General features: G+C 40.6%; 1 protein-coding gene across 2 annotated transcripts in view; it reads right to left on the reverse strand.

Annotated features, from left to right (window-relative positions):
• Nucleotides 1-113: 113 nt before the first annotated feature.
• The window catches only part of LOC306814612 (neuronal acetylcholine receptor subunit alpha-7-like), a 62,792-nt gene continuing 45,431 nt past the window's right edge, over nucleotides 114-17,474 (reverse strand). For both annotated transcript variants that reach the window (XM_079330835.1, XM_079330834.1), the window contains 2 exons: nucleotides 6,457-6,566; nucleotides 114-1,162 (listed from right to left, as the gene is read on the reverse strand). In XM_079330835.1, the coding sequence (XP_079186961.1) occupies nucleotides 641-1,162; nucleotides 6,457-6,566 (632 nt within the window). In that variant the 3' untranslated portion in view covers nucleotides 114-640. The remainder of the gene's footprint in view (nucleotides 1,163-6,456; nucleotides 6,567-17,474) is intronic.

Here is a 17,474-nt window from a genome sequence, read left to right on the forward strand (position 1 = left end):
AAAAAGGAAAAGAAAAGAAAAGAAAAGAAAAGAAAAGAAAAGAAAAGTGATTTTCTGGGAAAGATACTTTCATAACAAATTCACCAAGAAAATAATCCAGTCATTGTTCTAGCTTGAGCTAATATGATGACAGTTTATTTTCGTAAATACAATATCATGAGACTGTGGAGATATGTCATCCAAATCTGAGAATTGCATGTCACAGCCACACAAAACAGTAGTTATAAAACACAGACATACTGAAAACTACAAAAGTATGCAAAACTTATAGTCTTCAATGATAATTTAAATCAACAATATCCAAAAGTTCACAAATTCAAAGTAAGACATTGATAGTAGTGTTAAGTTGTAATAAATATATTGTAGTATTGTACTGTATTAAATTTTTGTCTATCACTTATCACAGATCATGACATAAGTATTTGTGGCACTAGTCTATGGAATAAGTAACAGAGTTCAATACATTTACTATTCAGTAACTACAATCACTAACATCAGGAATAATTATGTCCTGAAATTATTTTAATCCCCTTCTGTGTATGTTAGCACATGTAAGTACACTTCTCTATTTGAGTTAAATTGTCTAGTAAAATTACTGGCAATTTTCACTTTTTTATTACCATGCTCATCTTTGAAAACCTTATGCAAAATCCTTTGAAACAGCTTCTATAAAATTTGGAGCAGACATGAGTATTGTAAATGTGCAAATGATGGCAAAAAGGGTAAATGCAACCAGACATAACCTGTCTATGACAGCAGCTGCAAACTTCCACTCACTGCAGATCTCTTCACCCTCATCTTGTTTCTTGAACCGCATTGCTATGAACTGAACTTCCTCCAGGATCTTCACAATCACTGGTAGGGTATCCATTAAAGCTTTCTTCTGCACAAGCTCGATATCTTCTGCTAAAGGGCAAGTCATCTTTGCGCCCTTGCTGCCCAGGTCGTTCTGCTGTGGGCAGCATGGGCTCTCCACAGCGTGGTAGCTGTAGATGGTGTTGCCATTGCTGGACTGGTGCCCAGGAAGGACGTTCACCTCCAGGCTGCTTACACTCAGCTGGTGCTTGGAATAGCTGTATTTGCAAGAGAGGGGCTTTATGTTCTCCCCAGGCTTTTTCATTCGTAAAAACCAAGCACACCAGTTCAGCAGGATGACACGGACCTGAAAGAGAGTTACCATGGCAGAAATACAGGAGATTCTTCAGCATTTTAAAAGTTTTTGAAACATTTTGCGACTATTATAGTTAGTCTGCACAGTCTCTTAGAAATACTGAAGGATTTGAAAGCTATCTGCTTTCAAAATATTTCTTTGAGGGTCTAGTTTTTTACCAAGGATAGCTGCTTATTGAATCTGCCTTGAATATAGGGGTGTTCAATGCCCACTTAGCTTATATAGCAGAAGAGATGTAAAATCTTACTTTACAAAATTATTATTGGAGACCCATCTTTATCAAATACTCCCAGATCTCTGCAATTGAGCAGACAGTACAGAATTGCTGGCATGGCTATCAAACATTTCTCAGATTGTAAGGACAGAGATACAGTTAAATACTTTTGTGAGCCAATGTGATTTTGCTGAAAAAAATCCCTATACCACAGATTCTAGAACATTTCCTATCCCTACTGCTATTGTTTACATCTAAATAAAAGGCCTTGGTTGGGTTTTCATGGTTTTTTTTGAAAGCTATTTTATACTCCTTTGAGGAGTTCAACCACATAATACAGCAGGCATTTTTTTAAAAGAGTAAATCAATTACATTTAGCAGTTCAAAATCTGAGTGCCACTATTAACTGCTGTCATTTCCCTGCGTGCTGGTGCATCACAAGATGCTCTAACATGCACATAGCAGATTGTGCCTCATATGTTTCTTGTCAAGGTCATTAAGGGAACTAACTCTGGAGAGTGCATCCAGAATTTTTTTTCCAGTGAACTGATCTTCAAATGTTTGGTCTGAAATTTGAGCCTGCTACAATTCCTACTAGTAACTTTGTTAACTGCAAAAGGCAGGAAAAAAGTTGTGGATTCAGTAACGTCTTGTGTGAAGAGCAGCATATTAAATCAGCAAAATCTTGTAATGATAAGATCCTCCAGGTGTTGTGCATATAAAAAGGGCATTTTCAATGTGCTTGAGGGGGACCATCCATGCAGACAGGTCTCTTTGATGACTTTATCATGCTGACTGTAAGCCAAATAATCTGACAGCAAGAAGAGAACAGATGTGGCCTCTGGTTTCCCTTTTGAGCCCTGACTCACAAGGACTGCCTGCGTAATCCTGCTCTTGTTACTTTGGTCATATTTGACTTGGGACTCTACTTTGCCTCCAAAGGTGTTTTGGCTGCAGGAAGAATTGACTGTTGTGTTTGCACAGTACAGATAGAGGAACAGGGAAAATACAGCTTTTGAGCTTCTGCTGTAATGACAAGCATAATTTCAGAAAGAAGGAAGCATTAATAACTACAGATAGGAGCACTTATAATAATAGCCAAAATAAATGACCAGTGAAAGACAGTTAAACAATTTTTAAATGAGAGCTCTTCTAGGTCACAGCTCTGTACCATTTTCTGCAAGCCATTGTGGTTCTTTCTCACTAGTGAATTTCTTGTTCTTCATCATTGTCACGGTTTTGGCTGGAATAGAGCTAATTTTTTTCCTAGTAGCTGGTACAGAATGGTATTTTAGATACAGTACGAGAATAATGCTGATAAAACACTGACGTTTTGGTTGTTGGAAAGTAATGCTTACCCTGAATGAAGGACTTTCCAGTTTCTTATGCTCTGCCAGTGAGCAGGCATACACAATGCCACAAGGAAGCATGGCCAGGACAGCTGACCTGAACTAGCCAGAGGGATATTCCAAAAGGGTAAAGTGTGGGAAGTTGGTTGGAGGCTGTCAATTGCTGCTCATCAGTCAGCAGGTGGTGAGCAATTATATTGTGCATCACTTGTTTCTCTTGCATTTAATTACTCTGTCTTTCATCCTTGCTGCTATTATTATTTTTATTATTGTTATTCATTACTATAATTAATATTATTCTTATTATTATATGTTTCAATTATTAAACTGCTCTTCTCTCAACCCACAATGTGTTGGAGGTTTTTTCCTGTTTCTCATCATCACAAGGGAAGGGAGCTGGGATATGAGCAAGTAGTTCTTGCGGGTACTCAGGTGCTGACTGGGTTTAAACTATGACAGTCCAGAAAGACTGTTTTCCATTATTTGTATTATTTTGCTTTAAGTATCTTATTATTTCCTCCATAGTCACAACAAAAAAATAGTAACCTAGAGTGTTATAGCCTAAAAAACTGATTCTGCCTTTAATTGAACTTACTTAATTATAATGTGCTCAGTCTGCTAATTTAGATAAAATTGGACAACATGGAACAAAATAAAGGTCTTAATTGCTAGCAATGTGTCAACAGTGTCAGTTGCAAAGGAGAGAGAGAAGCAAATTCTCTAGGACTATGAAATTCCAAAACACTAAGTCAGACAAACTTTCTTATTAAAAAATGTTAATATGTCTGCCTTAATACTGAAAAGAAATGTGAGGTGAAAAATTGCTTTTATATAGGAATGCTGCTTTAGCATTCAAGAAAGAGTTTTTATTCCTTAGGGAAATTACATTTATAACTACAGTTAAACCCATTTCCCATAGAAAAATAAATACCCAGAAGACAGTATTACAGGTTTTAATTAGCCTGGATTTCAAATGTCCTATTTCCTTGAAAAAACAGACACTCAGGCATCAATCTGTTCTTGTCATACCAATCAATTTCAGACACAGATGCAGCATAGATGTTTTTGGAAAACAGGTGAGTATGATGATATGAATCTATACTATCACCTGCATTGTCATATATGGATTTCTATGAAGGAAGTACACAGGTGCAGCTATCTTCAGAGGTCAACAACCCTTCTGTGAGCTTCTCCTAGCTATAATCCAGTTGTACTGCTAGCTTCCATCACAGCCACCTGCTTGGCCTAATCCAGAGCAGAGAGTCTCCAACTAAAGCTCTCTTGATAAGGGACATCTGCACCTGAGAACTGTGCATGTCCAGGTTTGAAGCATATCAGAAGATAAACCTGAAATATAACAAACCTGATTTAGGCACAACAAAGAGCCAGAGGTCTCTTGCCTTTTCCCACAAGACCTCTTCTTCCCTCAGTGCTTGGTCTCTCCATATCTCTTTCCCATGCAACAATCTTGATTGTCAGTAGAGAAAGGTCAGTTGAACTGTAGTCCATACCTGATGTTATCCACTCCCAAACAGCTCCTTAACTGGGTCTTCTTTAGTGTTCTTTTCCATGCTAGCTCAGCAGACATTATCAAAAGCATCAATCAGCCAGCAGGTCTCATTTCTCAACTGAATAGCCAACAAATGCCCTGACTGAACACCTTGGATCTAAATTCCTCTCTTGGAAAAGGCAGGTTTGTAAGACATCAAAGATTAATAGAAAGGAAGGCACAATTCTAAGCAGTGGAATAAGGAAAGTGAACACCTACAGAGAGGATTAACACTAATAGGCACTCTCTTCCCTCTTCTGTTGCAAAGTGCAAGCACAGCCCTTTGAGAGACAGGCAGGGAAAATAAACTGCTCAACTGTAAATGATTTAGAAAGCAGATGTTTTTAGGAAATGCATCATTTTGAATCTTCTGGGTCTGCAGAAGCTCCCACACATGCCCAGTTGTCCAATGTCTCCCCCTGCAACTGACTTCAGCAGAGACATCCGTTTAAGCAGGAGGTGAGAACAATTCTGTAACAATATCCAGTTAATCAGGGTTAGAGTTTGCAATAAACTGATACCTGACTCTGACAGGAAGAGGATGTTATGGGAAGTAAGTAAATGGCAAGGACAGCAGCTGGTACTGAAAATGCAGAAAAATGTAATGCAAAAAATATCTTCTTTCTTAAGTTACTTCTTCACTTCAGATTTTTTTAACTGAGCCAAAATCATCCAAGGTGTCTCTTTAAGAGACACCTGACACAGGTGGACAGGCAAAATTGAAAAAACACAAAACATACCAAAACAACGACAAAAGAATAGAGAAGGACGTGAATTCTAACAACTGAGTCTTGACCATGTCTTGCAGACTTTTGTGGGATCAGCCTCTTCCCTACACACTTAGCATTCACTCTTCCTCTTGAGATCCCTCAGCCCTGTCAGCTTGTCTGGTCTACAACTTTTACAGTCTATCATATCCACTTCCCAGTAATGCTTTCCACAGTTTTTGCTTCCTGATGGCATGTTTTGTAATGCATGCCAGTTCAGCTGTCAGGCCACTGAACAAGGTTCCTCCTGGATGAGAAATTGCCATACACTGTGTTTCCAGCCAAGAAAACAAGAGACTGGTAGAGAGCAAGAACTGACTTGCAGGGCCTGTGAGCAGGTCTGACATGAACCATTGTGTCTGGGCTCCCAAAAAGCAGTGAAATGGGTTGTTACACTGCTGAAGACTCTGTCCATGTAGACATCTGAAGAATGTTTCCCAGATTTGTGTGCTCAGGAAAGTTCATCCAGAATTCACATTCCCTGCTGCCTTGAAAGTAAGATGTTTTCAAATTGTACAGCATGTTAGGAAATAATTATAAGTATCCTTAATTGTCATTTGACTTTAAAAAATAAATTGCATTGAAGCGGCAGTTTATTTTAGAGAGGAATTAGAAAGCAGTTCTGAACTTGGGCTGACAATGGCAACCATGTGATACTTAATTATCCAGCATGTCAGGGTAATTGTGTAGCATGACAAATGTGGTGAACAAGATATCAGGGGATGTTGTACAACTGGACTCCTACAAACAGAGTGGCACACAGTTGACTGTGACTATCTGTATCTGCTTCTGCTTTTGTTCCTATTCATTCTGTAAACTCAAGCACACCCTGCCTATTTTAAAATCCATAAGGAAAAAGAGAAAGGGGAAAAAAACATAATTATCTGTGAAACTTGAGAATCTAAAGGAAATATTCCATTTGAAAGCCAGCTGACATTGGTGCCAGACCTCACTGGGCTGACAAAGTCTGCTGCTGTAGAGAAAAGAGGGACCACATGCTAATGCACTGGGAACAGATCAGATGACAGCAGACAGACTGCCCAGGAGGGACTAGTGTTTATTTAGCACATTCTGTCAGTACTGGTGTCTGCTTGCAAAGTAGGTGCTGAATGAGATAACTTTGTCATGACTCAAACACTGCATCATAAGGTTGAAAAGAAAGGCCAAATAGGAGGAATTATTTTTAATGAAGAGTTAAGACAAAGCGCTTTTAGTGGAAAAGCACATCTAGTATTCTTCTTCTTTCCCTTCAATTGCAAACATAAAGGTCAATTATGCTGTTTGCAACTGACTCTCCAGATTAATGGAGAACAACTTCTGCCTCTCACAAGTTTACTGTAGCTTTTAGACAATTTCCCCTTTTTTTATTAGTAATATCTTGAATATTTATCACCAAAGCTGCTTACCCATTTGGGCATCTTCCCTGCTTGGGGGTCATGATGGTGAAACTGCAGAACCAGCACTGTTACCACCACAGACAGACCAACGATGACCATGATGCTAGCGAAATATTGAGCTGCAAGCAAAACAAGGACTTGATTAAGGAGAGGGTTAATACAAGGAGCACATAACATTCCTTGGCTACACCTTGAGATCTACATTTGAAAAGCACTGCATCACATCTGAACACCCTCTTCTCTGTTCTGATGCACTGGAGCATCTGAGGTGTTTGTCTGTTCAGCTCCCTTCTCTCCTGTGAATAAAAGCCTAGAACACACAAAAGTTGAAAATTGTTTGGTTTTTGTCCCTTAGGAGGAGTGCCGGGCCTCACAGAGAGAACACCTTTGTGCCTGTTATCAGGACAGTGAGAAGTTGAGCTGACAACACCCAGTGAACACAAGCATTCCCAGTCCTAGGCCTTCTGTGGTACCAGCAGAAATGCTGGAGGGAGATGCTGTCCTCATGGTGCTGCTGGACCCCTCCAAAAAGAGTCACCAGTTCCCCACCTTTGCCCCACTACTGCTCCCAGGTGGTTAGGCATATTCTTCATTACTCTTCTTAGCCCTCAAGACCATTTATTCTAGTTCCTATGAAAGTACACTACAGACTCCTTGCTAAATTTAAATCTGCTGTGCAGGAAAGAAACCAAGATCTTGAAAGCCAGAGCTGAGGCTTGAAGCCATATCTCCTAAGTGGCAGTACAGCTTCCTCATGCCAGGAGTGAAGTTGATGCGCTGGAGTGTAAAGCAGAATTCCCCACAGGGGTAATGACATTTGAAGGTTTCAGTGGCAAAATACCAAGGAGCATTACTGTTGGCTGACATAATGGTGCAATGTGGGACAGCACATCACACTGCCCAGACTGCAGCCTCTTGCAGCCTCCAGCCCTCCCTCCTGCAGCTCAAAGGAAAAGTAAAAAATTCAATCGAAGCTCCAAAGCAAACTTTGTTCTGCCTGTGTTTCTTAATACCAAATCCCTCTGCTTCAGGAGCAAAAAGCTTGTCTACAATAATGATGTTCTAAGGTCTTCCTGAAAACAAGCCTGCAATTGCTTCAAGAGGTACAGTTTTTAATGAAAAATTAATTATGCATCTAGATTAGAAGAACAGTCCCAAGGGTGAGATGAATTTAAAGGTCTCTATTGCACTTATTCATAGAGAGGAGAGTAAACAGGCAGGCAGAAGTAGAGCAAATCAGGTTTCAGGGAAGCTGTTACATGACCCACGTAACAGAAATGCAGCAGCGTTGATACTGTTGGTTTAATTACTGCCATGAGTCACTAAATAACTTCCTTAAACTCTATGCACTTTGATGCCACCAGACTTCAAAGGACTGAAATGGTCCCTTTAAAATGGCTTTAGCTAAGCTTTTTCGCATATCCTTGGAAAATAAGTCACATGGTTAAACTTGGAAACAACCTGATAATATCTGACTCAAGATCCTAGCTAATGATGAGCAGATGAATTGGAGCTCCCAGGTTTTTTTATGCTGTAAACCCAGAAAGAAGATGTCAGTAAACTGCTGTGTAGATGCGCTAATAAATACAAAACAATTCTCTCCAGAACAGACTGGAGGGAGCCAGGGACCCATAAAGAAAGGTATTTTACACTTTTGCCTGGTGGTAGGCAAGGAAGAGGCTGGAGATACGTCATCAGCATTTTGAGGGGAGGAGTGGGGTGCTCCTGTACAAGGTACACTGAAGTCTTCAGTTGGAAAGTAAGGATGGAGGACATAGTGCATGGTACTTGAGCCCTATGTGTGAGGTAAAATGTGTACTAGATATCTGTGAAATCTGGCAGGTACATCTATGCCCACCAGGTAGGTGTGGTGCTGTTTTCAGAGAGAAAGTTGCAAAGTCCTGAAAACGCCCAGGACTGCTCTAAGGCTGCATTTTGCCAGTCTTGAAGAGACAACAGTGAAAGTGAAGGAAAAATATAGCAATGACTGGCATAGCTGCTGGTATTACACATCTCCAGCCGGAGATAGGATAAAGGCTGTTGCTCTGTTGCTTCCTTTTGTGCGATAGGAGAAGGGAGAACTAACAGCCATTGATCACAAAGGAATTGCTAGATCACATGTCCATGCATCTTCTTGATTGAAAATATGCCTGTCCTTACAATCTAGAACCAGGAAGGGATGTACAAGAACCTGGGTCTAGACTGAGTGACCATTCCCCTATAAAGGAAGGAAAGGCCTCAGAACCCAGTGGGTATGTCCACAAGGCAAAATATTCATGGATCTGAAATTATATCCTTACTCACTCAGCATTTTCTGATCTTTTCTTCCAGGGTTTAATCTTATATCCTCTCTTTCCTGGCAGCAGGAAAACGTAGTCTTACTGCAGCAGAAGAACTGATGAGGAAAACTCCTGTGCTATCCTCCATGCACCTCCTTAAAAACATAGCCTAATCTTCCAGTCTGCTCCTGACAGTCTTTTGCCCTCACAACAGCAAAGTCAAACCCATCACTTGGTGACAGCTACAAGGGCTGCTGTCTCTGTTCACCTGTGGGGAGTCAATTCAGTTTTGTTATGCCTCCACAATGGTTGTCAGAGGCATGTGGGGGAAGGGTTGCACATATGCCACATCCAGGAGGCAGCCAGAAGAAGAGGAAACCTCTAGGGTCACTTTTCTCAGCCACCAGTTAATGTCTCACATGGGATGGGCAATCAGCAGGGGAACACAGAAGACACTGTACCCCAGTGACACTCTGCAGTCAGATGGCAAAAGGTCTCTTCTCTACCACTGGACTGCAGTGGCACATTGGACTGGGCCAGTGGTCTCCTGTCAGCAGGCACTCTTCGGGAGGAGCCGGGGCATAGAAAGAAGCTGCATCATAAGCCATGGGTGCTCTTTGAGGGCTGTTCTGTTCTTTGCCTTTTCTCTTTCTGGGGGCATCTTGAGTCTTACACTTTTAGCCTGGCCCCAGCTGACCTTCTAGCTCTCCTGCTGGCTTTTACTCACCCTTATGTCTGTCCTGCCTCCCTGACCAGCACCCTGCCTGCTTGGTCCATGCATCCCTGCCTGAGCCCCTTGCATCCAACCCTACCTGCCTCTGAACAAGCCTACCACCGTGATCCCTGTTGTGACCCTGTCCAGGCTCCTGGCCCTCCTGCCTGAACCCCCTCACCTCGTGTCCAGCTACCTGTCACCACAGGAGCCTTGATAAGCAGCAGAATGCACAGCCCCGCCTCAGGACATCTATGACCTCCAGTGGTAACACTCTCTTTTGCCTCTTCCTCTCCCTCTCCCTCCCATTTTTCTTCCTCTTGCACTGTCTTCTCTAGCCCTCTTTAGTAGACTAAATCCTTTTTATTTTGTCTATTTGTCACCAATAAATAGTTCTCAGATACACTGGTTGCCTTGTTTGGCTTAATTTCGCTCCTGAGCATCCATTATTAAAAGAACTCCTCGCAATTCCCCACAGTGGAATGCGACATCACCTCTAGCATCCTCTCTGACTATGCTTAAAACTCGACCTTCTCCAGCAGCCCTGTGAGCAGAGAAGCCTTGCTGTTGAAAGGATCAAGCTACAATGCTCATTGATAATATGTCCCTTGGAGCCACAGGACTTCAATCTTCACTCATTCTACCCTACCGCCACACTGCCCTGAATTAGCAAACTCTATTTCTGGGTCTCCGCTGATGTTGCTGAGCATGGAAACAAGATGCTCTCCTGTGAGGTGGGGCATGGGGGAGACAAGTAATGAGATTTGGTCTCTCAAGCAACAGCCTTGCCCTAGCCACCAGACCTTTTCTGGCAGTGCTTTAGGAATCATCCTGAATCCTATTTACTCCTTCAGTGCTTTGAAGCTATTGCTCCCACAAAGTCCTACGGCTATATGTCTGTTGTCAGAGGCAAAGGCAAATCTTATTTTACAAAACTCAGCACCTTTTACTTAAACTGCAGGAGGAAAATGCTTAACAACTCTCACTAAACACCCCTGTGTCTTACTTGTAATTCCGAGCTACTAGATCAGCTTACAATCTTTAACAACTCCCTTCATGTTGTATTTCACTAATTTGGTTTATATTACACTGAGAAAAATGGTTTGTTCTGTACTCCCCTGCACCTTCAGTGTGGGAAGTGTTAGGAACAGCAACCCTAGATCATGCTGAATGTGAAAGACCAGGGATCTGGCTGCTAGTAATTCACCTGCTCTGAGGCAAAGCTTGGAAGTGACTGACATTCTCGAGAGGAAGTAGCTCATTTGCTCTCTGCCCTGGGTACATACCACAGGTCAGAAAAATGCACCAGAAGACCTGGGTTTGGAGCCTCTCAATATCCCTAACTTACCCTGCAACATTCCTCAAGGAATACTGAGGATATTGTACTGGTCACTTCTAAATGCTCTTCATAGGCTGTAAAACCTGTATCATGCTTTCTTCATCAGAGGTTAGCGAATAAAACAGCTGGTTTGGATGCTTGATTGATCTTCAAGAAGTATGAAATATTTGCTCTGTACAATTTATTTTCTTCCTTTTTTTTGCCAGAGGCATTATATAACATTCTATCTAGACAGCAATTTTAACATCTAGGAGTTGTTATCATCTGTCCCAGGACAATCAGAGGATGATCAGGTGCTGTTATAATATCAAATATGGACCTAATAAAACTACAGATAGTCACAAGGTCTTCTAAAATGTCAATGACAACAGTTACTCATTTTTTGTAGGCATATTCTGATGTCCCCTGTATTAAAAGGATAGCAACAATGTGCAATTCATAATTTGAAGAATATTCAGTACATTTTTGGATGTTTTGTGTCATTGTCTGATGTTAGAGAAGCATTTTAGGATTATTTTAGAGATGTTCTGGAAGACATTTTGCTGAAGTGAAACTGGATTGATTTCCAGGACTGATTAGAAACAGGGTAAGCAAAACAGAATCCCTAAGATGAATGTTTTGCCTTGATTTTGTCACTGAACAGTGATATTATATATCATATCATATCATATCATGTCATGTCATGTCATGTCATGTCATGTGTCATGTCATGTCATATCATATCATATCATATCATATCATATCATATCATATCATATCATACCCTATCATGCCAGCAGTTATTCAGATTTTTAACAAACTCAGATTTGTTAACATAGTCATGCACAAGAAAGACAGAGCATCTGCACTGCAACCAGTTACAGTGGTTGTGCCTCCTGTGAAATACCAGAGGAATGAAGAAAGTGTTGTGCTCAGGTATTCCCACTGATCAAGTTGGATGTTGGATGCCTCCCACTGGTGTTCCTGGTTCTATTCTATCATTCAGAAAACATCAGGTTTTGCATGTGAAATGAATAACTGAGTTAGAGCCATTCTAAGTCCAGTGATTTCAGTCATCCAGGGCTGAATGCTTTGTGTTCCTTGTGAGCTCAGAACGAGCTATTCACTGCTCCTCCTTCTGGAAAAGGTCCAGGTGAGAGAAATAATGCCTGTGGCGGCTGATGACAACCTCAGATACCAGCAGAGGGGCTTCTAAGCACCCTTCTTTTCTCCTATTGTAGGGACCAGGCCTAGTGCTGGGCAGATGCTGTGACAGTCTACAGAGGGCAACGGCAGAGACCAAAATAATTAAAAGATAGAGGAGAGGGTCTCTTTAGGACTTACTGTTGTACACAGACAGCAAAGAAATACAGAAGCTGACATATGATCGTGGTACTTGTGCTTTGAAACTCTTCTCCTTCTATATGCTCCTGAAGAATAGAAGTGGGAGTTTAAAAAGTTCTCTTATTTTGTTTGATTGTATTATTCTTCAAAGAAAAAGCATCCAAGACTCATGGCTTTGGAAAAAGCATCACTAATCATGGGAAATGAAACTGTAAGAGTTGCCTTGAATGAGAATTTCTGTTTCATAAGAGAGATTGAGCAGGGTCTTTCTTCTGACAAGGTACCAGGCAGGACCATGAAAGGATAGGGGGGAAAAGCACTTCAAAAGCTCAAAAAGGGACAGAGTAAAGAGATCATATCTGCTGAGAACACACTGCAAGATGATAAAAAATGTAATAGGGATTAATTTAATTTTCTCTCTAGTCAAAACAACTAATGCCTTATGTTCATAACTTGAAACAATCTGTAAATCCAGAAGGTGACAAAATACCACATTGCTTCCTTGTCCTAGTAATTTCCAGTCTCGTTTGGTGTATGACTAAATGCAAGAAATCAACTCAAGCATCTGCTGCAGAAGTACTTAACTACAGTACAAAGTGTTCATGCTTACTGAAATGGCATAGGCATGGTAAGGAACAGCAAGGAGGGGACACATCTGGAAAATACCATCATAATGGAGCCCAAGCAGCAAGTAAGTTGTGATTTTCAAAAAAGCAGAGGAACTTGACAAAATAAGACAGAGGAATGCATATTTTCTAAGTGGAGATGGAGATAATTTTATTTTTATTGTGTTTTATTTGATACATTCAGCTAAAATGTCAAGCATCACATGGATATTAATCATAGGACATGCCAGTTGCTCGTATTTATGAACCTCATGCTCCCCTTTCAAGCACGGTGTACATACCAGCTTCCTGATGTTCACCCCTTTCTGCTATAAACTCCATTTAAAGCAAAATACAGACTCTTGATCCAAAACCAGTGGTGCTATTTTGGAGAGAGCTGGTAGAAAATAAGTATTTGCAGCACTTTGGAATTATTTTGGCATGGAGAACAACCAGAAATTATTAACCACAGCAGAAGGGGAGAAGTGTAGACAGTGCCATGTGGCCCTAAAAGTTTTGTACCTCTGGAGGTGATATTGCAGACAGGAGAAAAGAATAATCAGGAAGATGTGCTGGTTAAGCTTCTCACTGGCTTGGCCTAAATTTTCCAGAGCAATGGCTTTTGGCCATGTCTGACTTCACATGGGCTGTGGATGGGTCCATCTGTCTGAAAAACCGGCTGATTTTGGTAGGAACTAAACATTACATTAGAAGAGGATTTTTTTTAAGTCTATAAGCCCAAACTAGCAACTTTCCCTGAAGCATTATTAAAGGTTTTCCTATAGCAGTGCATGATAAATTTCTTTCTAGTCACAGCTTTATTTGGTACCACTGGATGTGGGACCACGTGACTACCAAATGTGTAATCTTCAGGAGGCTTCAGCCAAAGGATAGTAGTGAAAGATAAGAGTGGTAGTTAGGAATATGTATTGACTTGGAGGAATTTGCTCCTTAGTTACTTCTTAATGCATGATTTCCTAGTCTTAATTATAAGGTTGCTTTTGGACAGAAAACACAATTTAATGAAACAGATCAGGGATATGAAGACATTAAAGGCATTCAGGCGTATGTCTATTGCCTAAGGAAGGAACTCATCCCTGCCTGAGAAATGGCCAAATCACAATTACCAAAACCAGATCCTTGTCCACTATTATTTACCTAGAATAATATAATCCTTTAGGTTTGAAAATACCTCTTATATAATTGGGTTCAACCATCCACCTAAAATGGATCACAATATCTTTATTAAAAAAAAAAAAAATCCTTACAGTGTAGAGTTAAATACCTCAAATGTAGTTTTCAGATTAATTACCTAGTCTTTTAATTTCAAAAGGCAGAGCCTGATCTTGTACAAAGGCTCTAATTAAAATAATAGTACTCATTAGTAACAGTATTTGTTTAATTTTGATTTAGTGGCTGAACCAGGAAATCAACACCATGGGACATGGTTACATCTTCTTATGTAATGCACTGGATGAGTGCAATAATGGGGAATGGAAGGTGGCCAAAATCCACTTGAAATTCCTGGCACTTTTAGTGAAAAACAAATCTGCATAATTATATAGGGTTTTAGAAAGAGAAAAGGAAACAATTGTCTTATACCTGAGCTGTATCACACAGGCTTTATGATTTTACCCAGTGAATAGCACAGGCAGACCAGCAATTTAGTTGTGTAGCACATCTGGAATTCTCTGCATTTCTGTACATGCTTTCCTCAAGTAATGAACTCCAGTTTCCTACTTACATGGACTCTTGGTAAAAGTGACTTTAAAGAGAAAAATTACAAGTAAGTAAAATCATGACTGCAGCAAGAAACATTTCCTGCAAGGCATGATTAAACTACAGCAGGAAGGTTAAGTTTAGGACACAGCTGCTACTGTATAGCCATAGTCTGAAAGTCTTTTAGGAGCTACACTCTAGAGGTTTTAAGTGTCAGAAGGGACTTCCAGTATCCTTCAGAGGAGGAATCCTTGTTCATAAAGTTGATTTGTGCTGGATTCTAGCCAAACTGTTGTGTTTGTAGATGTCACAAAACTTCAACTCTTTTGATTTAAAGGGTTGAGCTTATTGCTGTGCTGTTGGTGATTAATGTTTTAAACAGAAACAGAGGCATCGTTCCCTGGTTCAGACTTCTCCTTCTATTGGCATCTCTGTGGAAGGACAGGATTCAACTTTTGAAATATTGTGGTGCTTTTCTTTGCATAGATATATGCTGTTGAAAACTAATTGAAAATAAATATTTTCCCCAAAAGGGAGAGTATGCTAGAGAAGGATGGGAGCTGACATGCTGCTTGGCAAGGAGCAGCTAGCTACTGATGTGAATGCAAACCCCAAGAAAGCTGAGTGAGAGCAGGGGACCAGCCTGTCCAATTGGAACATTTCTTGGCACAGAAAGTGGTTTGCTCACCACGTAAAGGAAAGTTCAGGAGCAGCAGGAGCTGCTCAGTCCTGGTCCTCAAAGGTACTGATTCCTAGGCCAAGTCTTGTCACTCGCTCTTTACAGAAAAAGAAATTGACCTGTTTTTAACATATATTAACATGATAGTTGGTGGGCTACTGAGAAATGGGAAAGTTGGATGTATGGAGTAAGAGAGTCTCTGCTTTGGACAGCTTTATAAACAGACAGAGAACAAAGAGCACATACCAAGGAAGAGGTGACCCACTTTGCAAAGGTACAAAAGAGCAACTGTCTTGTCCCACCTGCATCCATTTGACTGTTTAATCTGAGGGGTGCTTTGTTCATTGTTAATATAATTTGAGGTTTTTCTTAACTAAGATGAACTAATTACTCCCTAAGTATTCTAAGACATACATTACTCTGTAAACACGTTCCAGTTCACAAAAGTTAGAACTTTTCTTGGTGTTCTATTACACTAGTTCTCCTTTGCTACCTCAAGAAAGATAGCAGCATATTATTTTACCACACTATTAGAGTTCAGTAGTTAAGGCCAAGGTCAGAAGGAGAAGAAAACACAGCATGTTAAGCATTAGTGGCTTTGAGACAGCAAAGGCTGCGTGCAGATCCAGAGATGTGTGGATGTAGTTTTTTTTAAAAAAAAAACATAGGCCCTAAGAATATAATGCAGATTTTTAAACCATGGCAGTCACATTTTCAAAGTATCTCTGCATCCACATGTATGAAGACCAGTAACAGCGACTCTTCAGCAGATCAGCAAGGGATCCTTCTACTTCAAGACCAAATTATCCTTCACAAACTACATGCTTTAGAAAATCTGTTTATTCCTGCAACTTGCTTCTAACCATGCTTATTCTTCAAAACTTGAATGAGCTTTCCAAATGTATTCCTTTTCCTTATATTAGTTCTCAGGTTTTTGACTGAACCAGAGATGACACTGAAAAACTGTGATCATGACCTGGCATATTCGGTTCAGCAGCTAAAATATCCCATTTGGGATCACGTATAAGGCCACTGTGAGGAAAAGATGCTATGTTACTTTGTTAGAGGAAGGATAAGGTTTACAGAATCCGAGATCATGTAAAAGTGCACAGCCCAAATCTGAGCACTTGCTGAAAAAGGGCTGTTTGGGTGAAGAAACCAAATGGATAAGCAGTCTCCCTGCAAATTTGGAGTGGAACAAGGAGTTAGGGGCAGGGTTTTAAACTAGAAGTACTGAGGAAGGGAGATAACAACCCAAATGTAAATGTAGAAGTAGTAGACAAGGGTGGAAAAAACTGTATTGGATATTCAGTGCAAGAAAGACCTCAAGAATGGTGAAACTAGGTGGAGGAGCTTACCTCCAGAGTGAGCAATGCATTATGTCTGGGGAATATGCAGGACCAACTGAAACTCTGCACATAGTCATGTAAAAGTAATGTTGTTGGAAAACTGAGATGGTGAGAGACATTCCTCACTACCAGAAGTTCTTCAGGAGAAGAAGTTATGTGAAGGAGTCACTTGGATGGGGTGGGCCTTCTGTCTAGGTAGGAGTTCATAACAGACCATCCAAACTTCTTAAAACTATTCAGGAAAACCTTTGTATCACAAACCCTCATTGCCACCAGTGGCTTTATCTACCCTGATAACTGCTGAAAAGGCAGCACATATATAATGTATAACCACGTGTGGTGCAGGGGTACTTCACTAACAATGAAGAACTGTTTGGGAACACGACCATGAGTGGCAACATAGGCTGGAGTTGTGAAACAGTGAAGATCAGCACTATGAACTGAGTGAGGACTCAATGAAGTGAGTGAGCAGAGCACAGACCTTGTCTGTGAACACAGTTGTCATTTTGGGGGGGAACTAGTATACCTACCAGAGGATGCTTTGAAGGATAAAGCAGGACAGGAAAACTGAAAGGGCTTAAAGCACAGTGCCTCCAAATGCAAGAAACAGCACACCAGTAGATGAGTATGGTTAAACTGTGGCAGGGTTTCAGTGCAGAAGAGATGTGGCTGTGGGAAGCAGAAACAGGCTCCAAAATGAAAATTTGGAAGAATTGTCTTGTGATTATGGTTGGTTTCAGAAATGTTAAAACTCATTAATTGAGACTAGTAAGGGAATCAAGGGCAACAGGAAGAGTTTTTATCACTACACAAACACACAAACAGTTGAACGAGGCAAACATGGACTTGCTGCTGAAAGGAGGGAATGATTTAGTGACAGTGAACAGTGGTCAAGGCAATGTGTACTTTGGCCGTTTGCACCATCAAGGTCTCTGAAATTTCTGTGTTTAGAGATGGTTCAAAGATGAGGAACATCACCAGAAATAGGTAAGGAAGGACTCAGAGATTGACTGTGAGATCTG

The sequence above is a fragment of the Erithacus rubecula genome, assembly GCF_903797595.1.
Source record: "Erithacus rubecula genome assembly, contig: SUPER_Z_unloc_1, whole genome shotgun sequence".
Taxonomy (NCBI): domain Eukaryota; kingdom Metazoa; phylum Chordata; class Aves; order Passeriformes; family Muscicapidae; genus Erithacus; species Erithacus rubecula.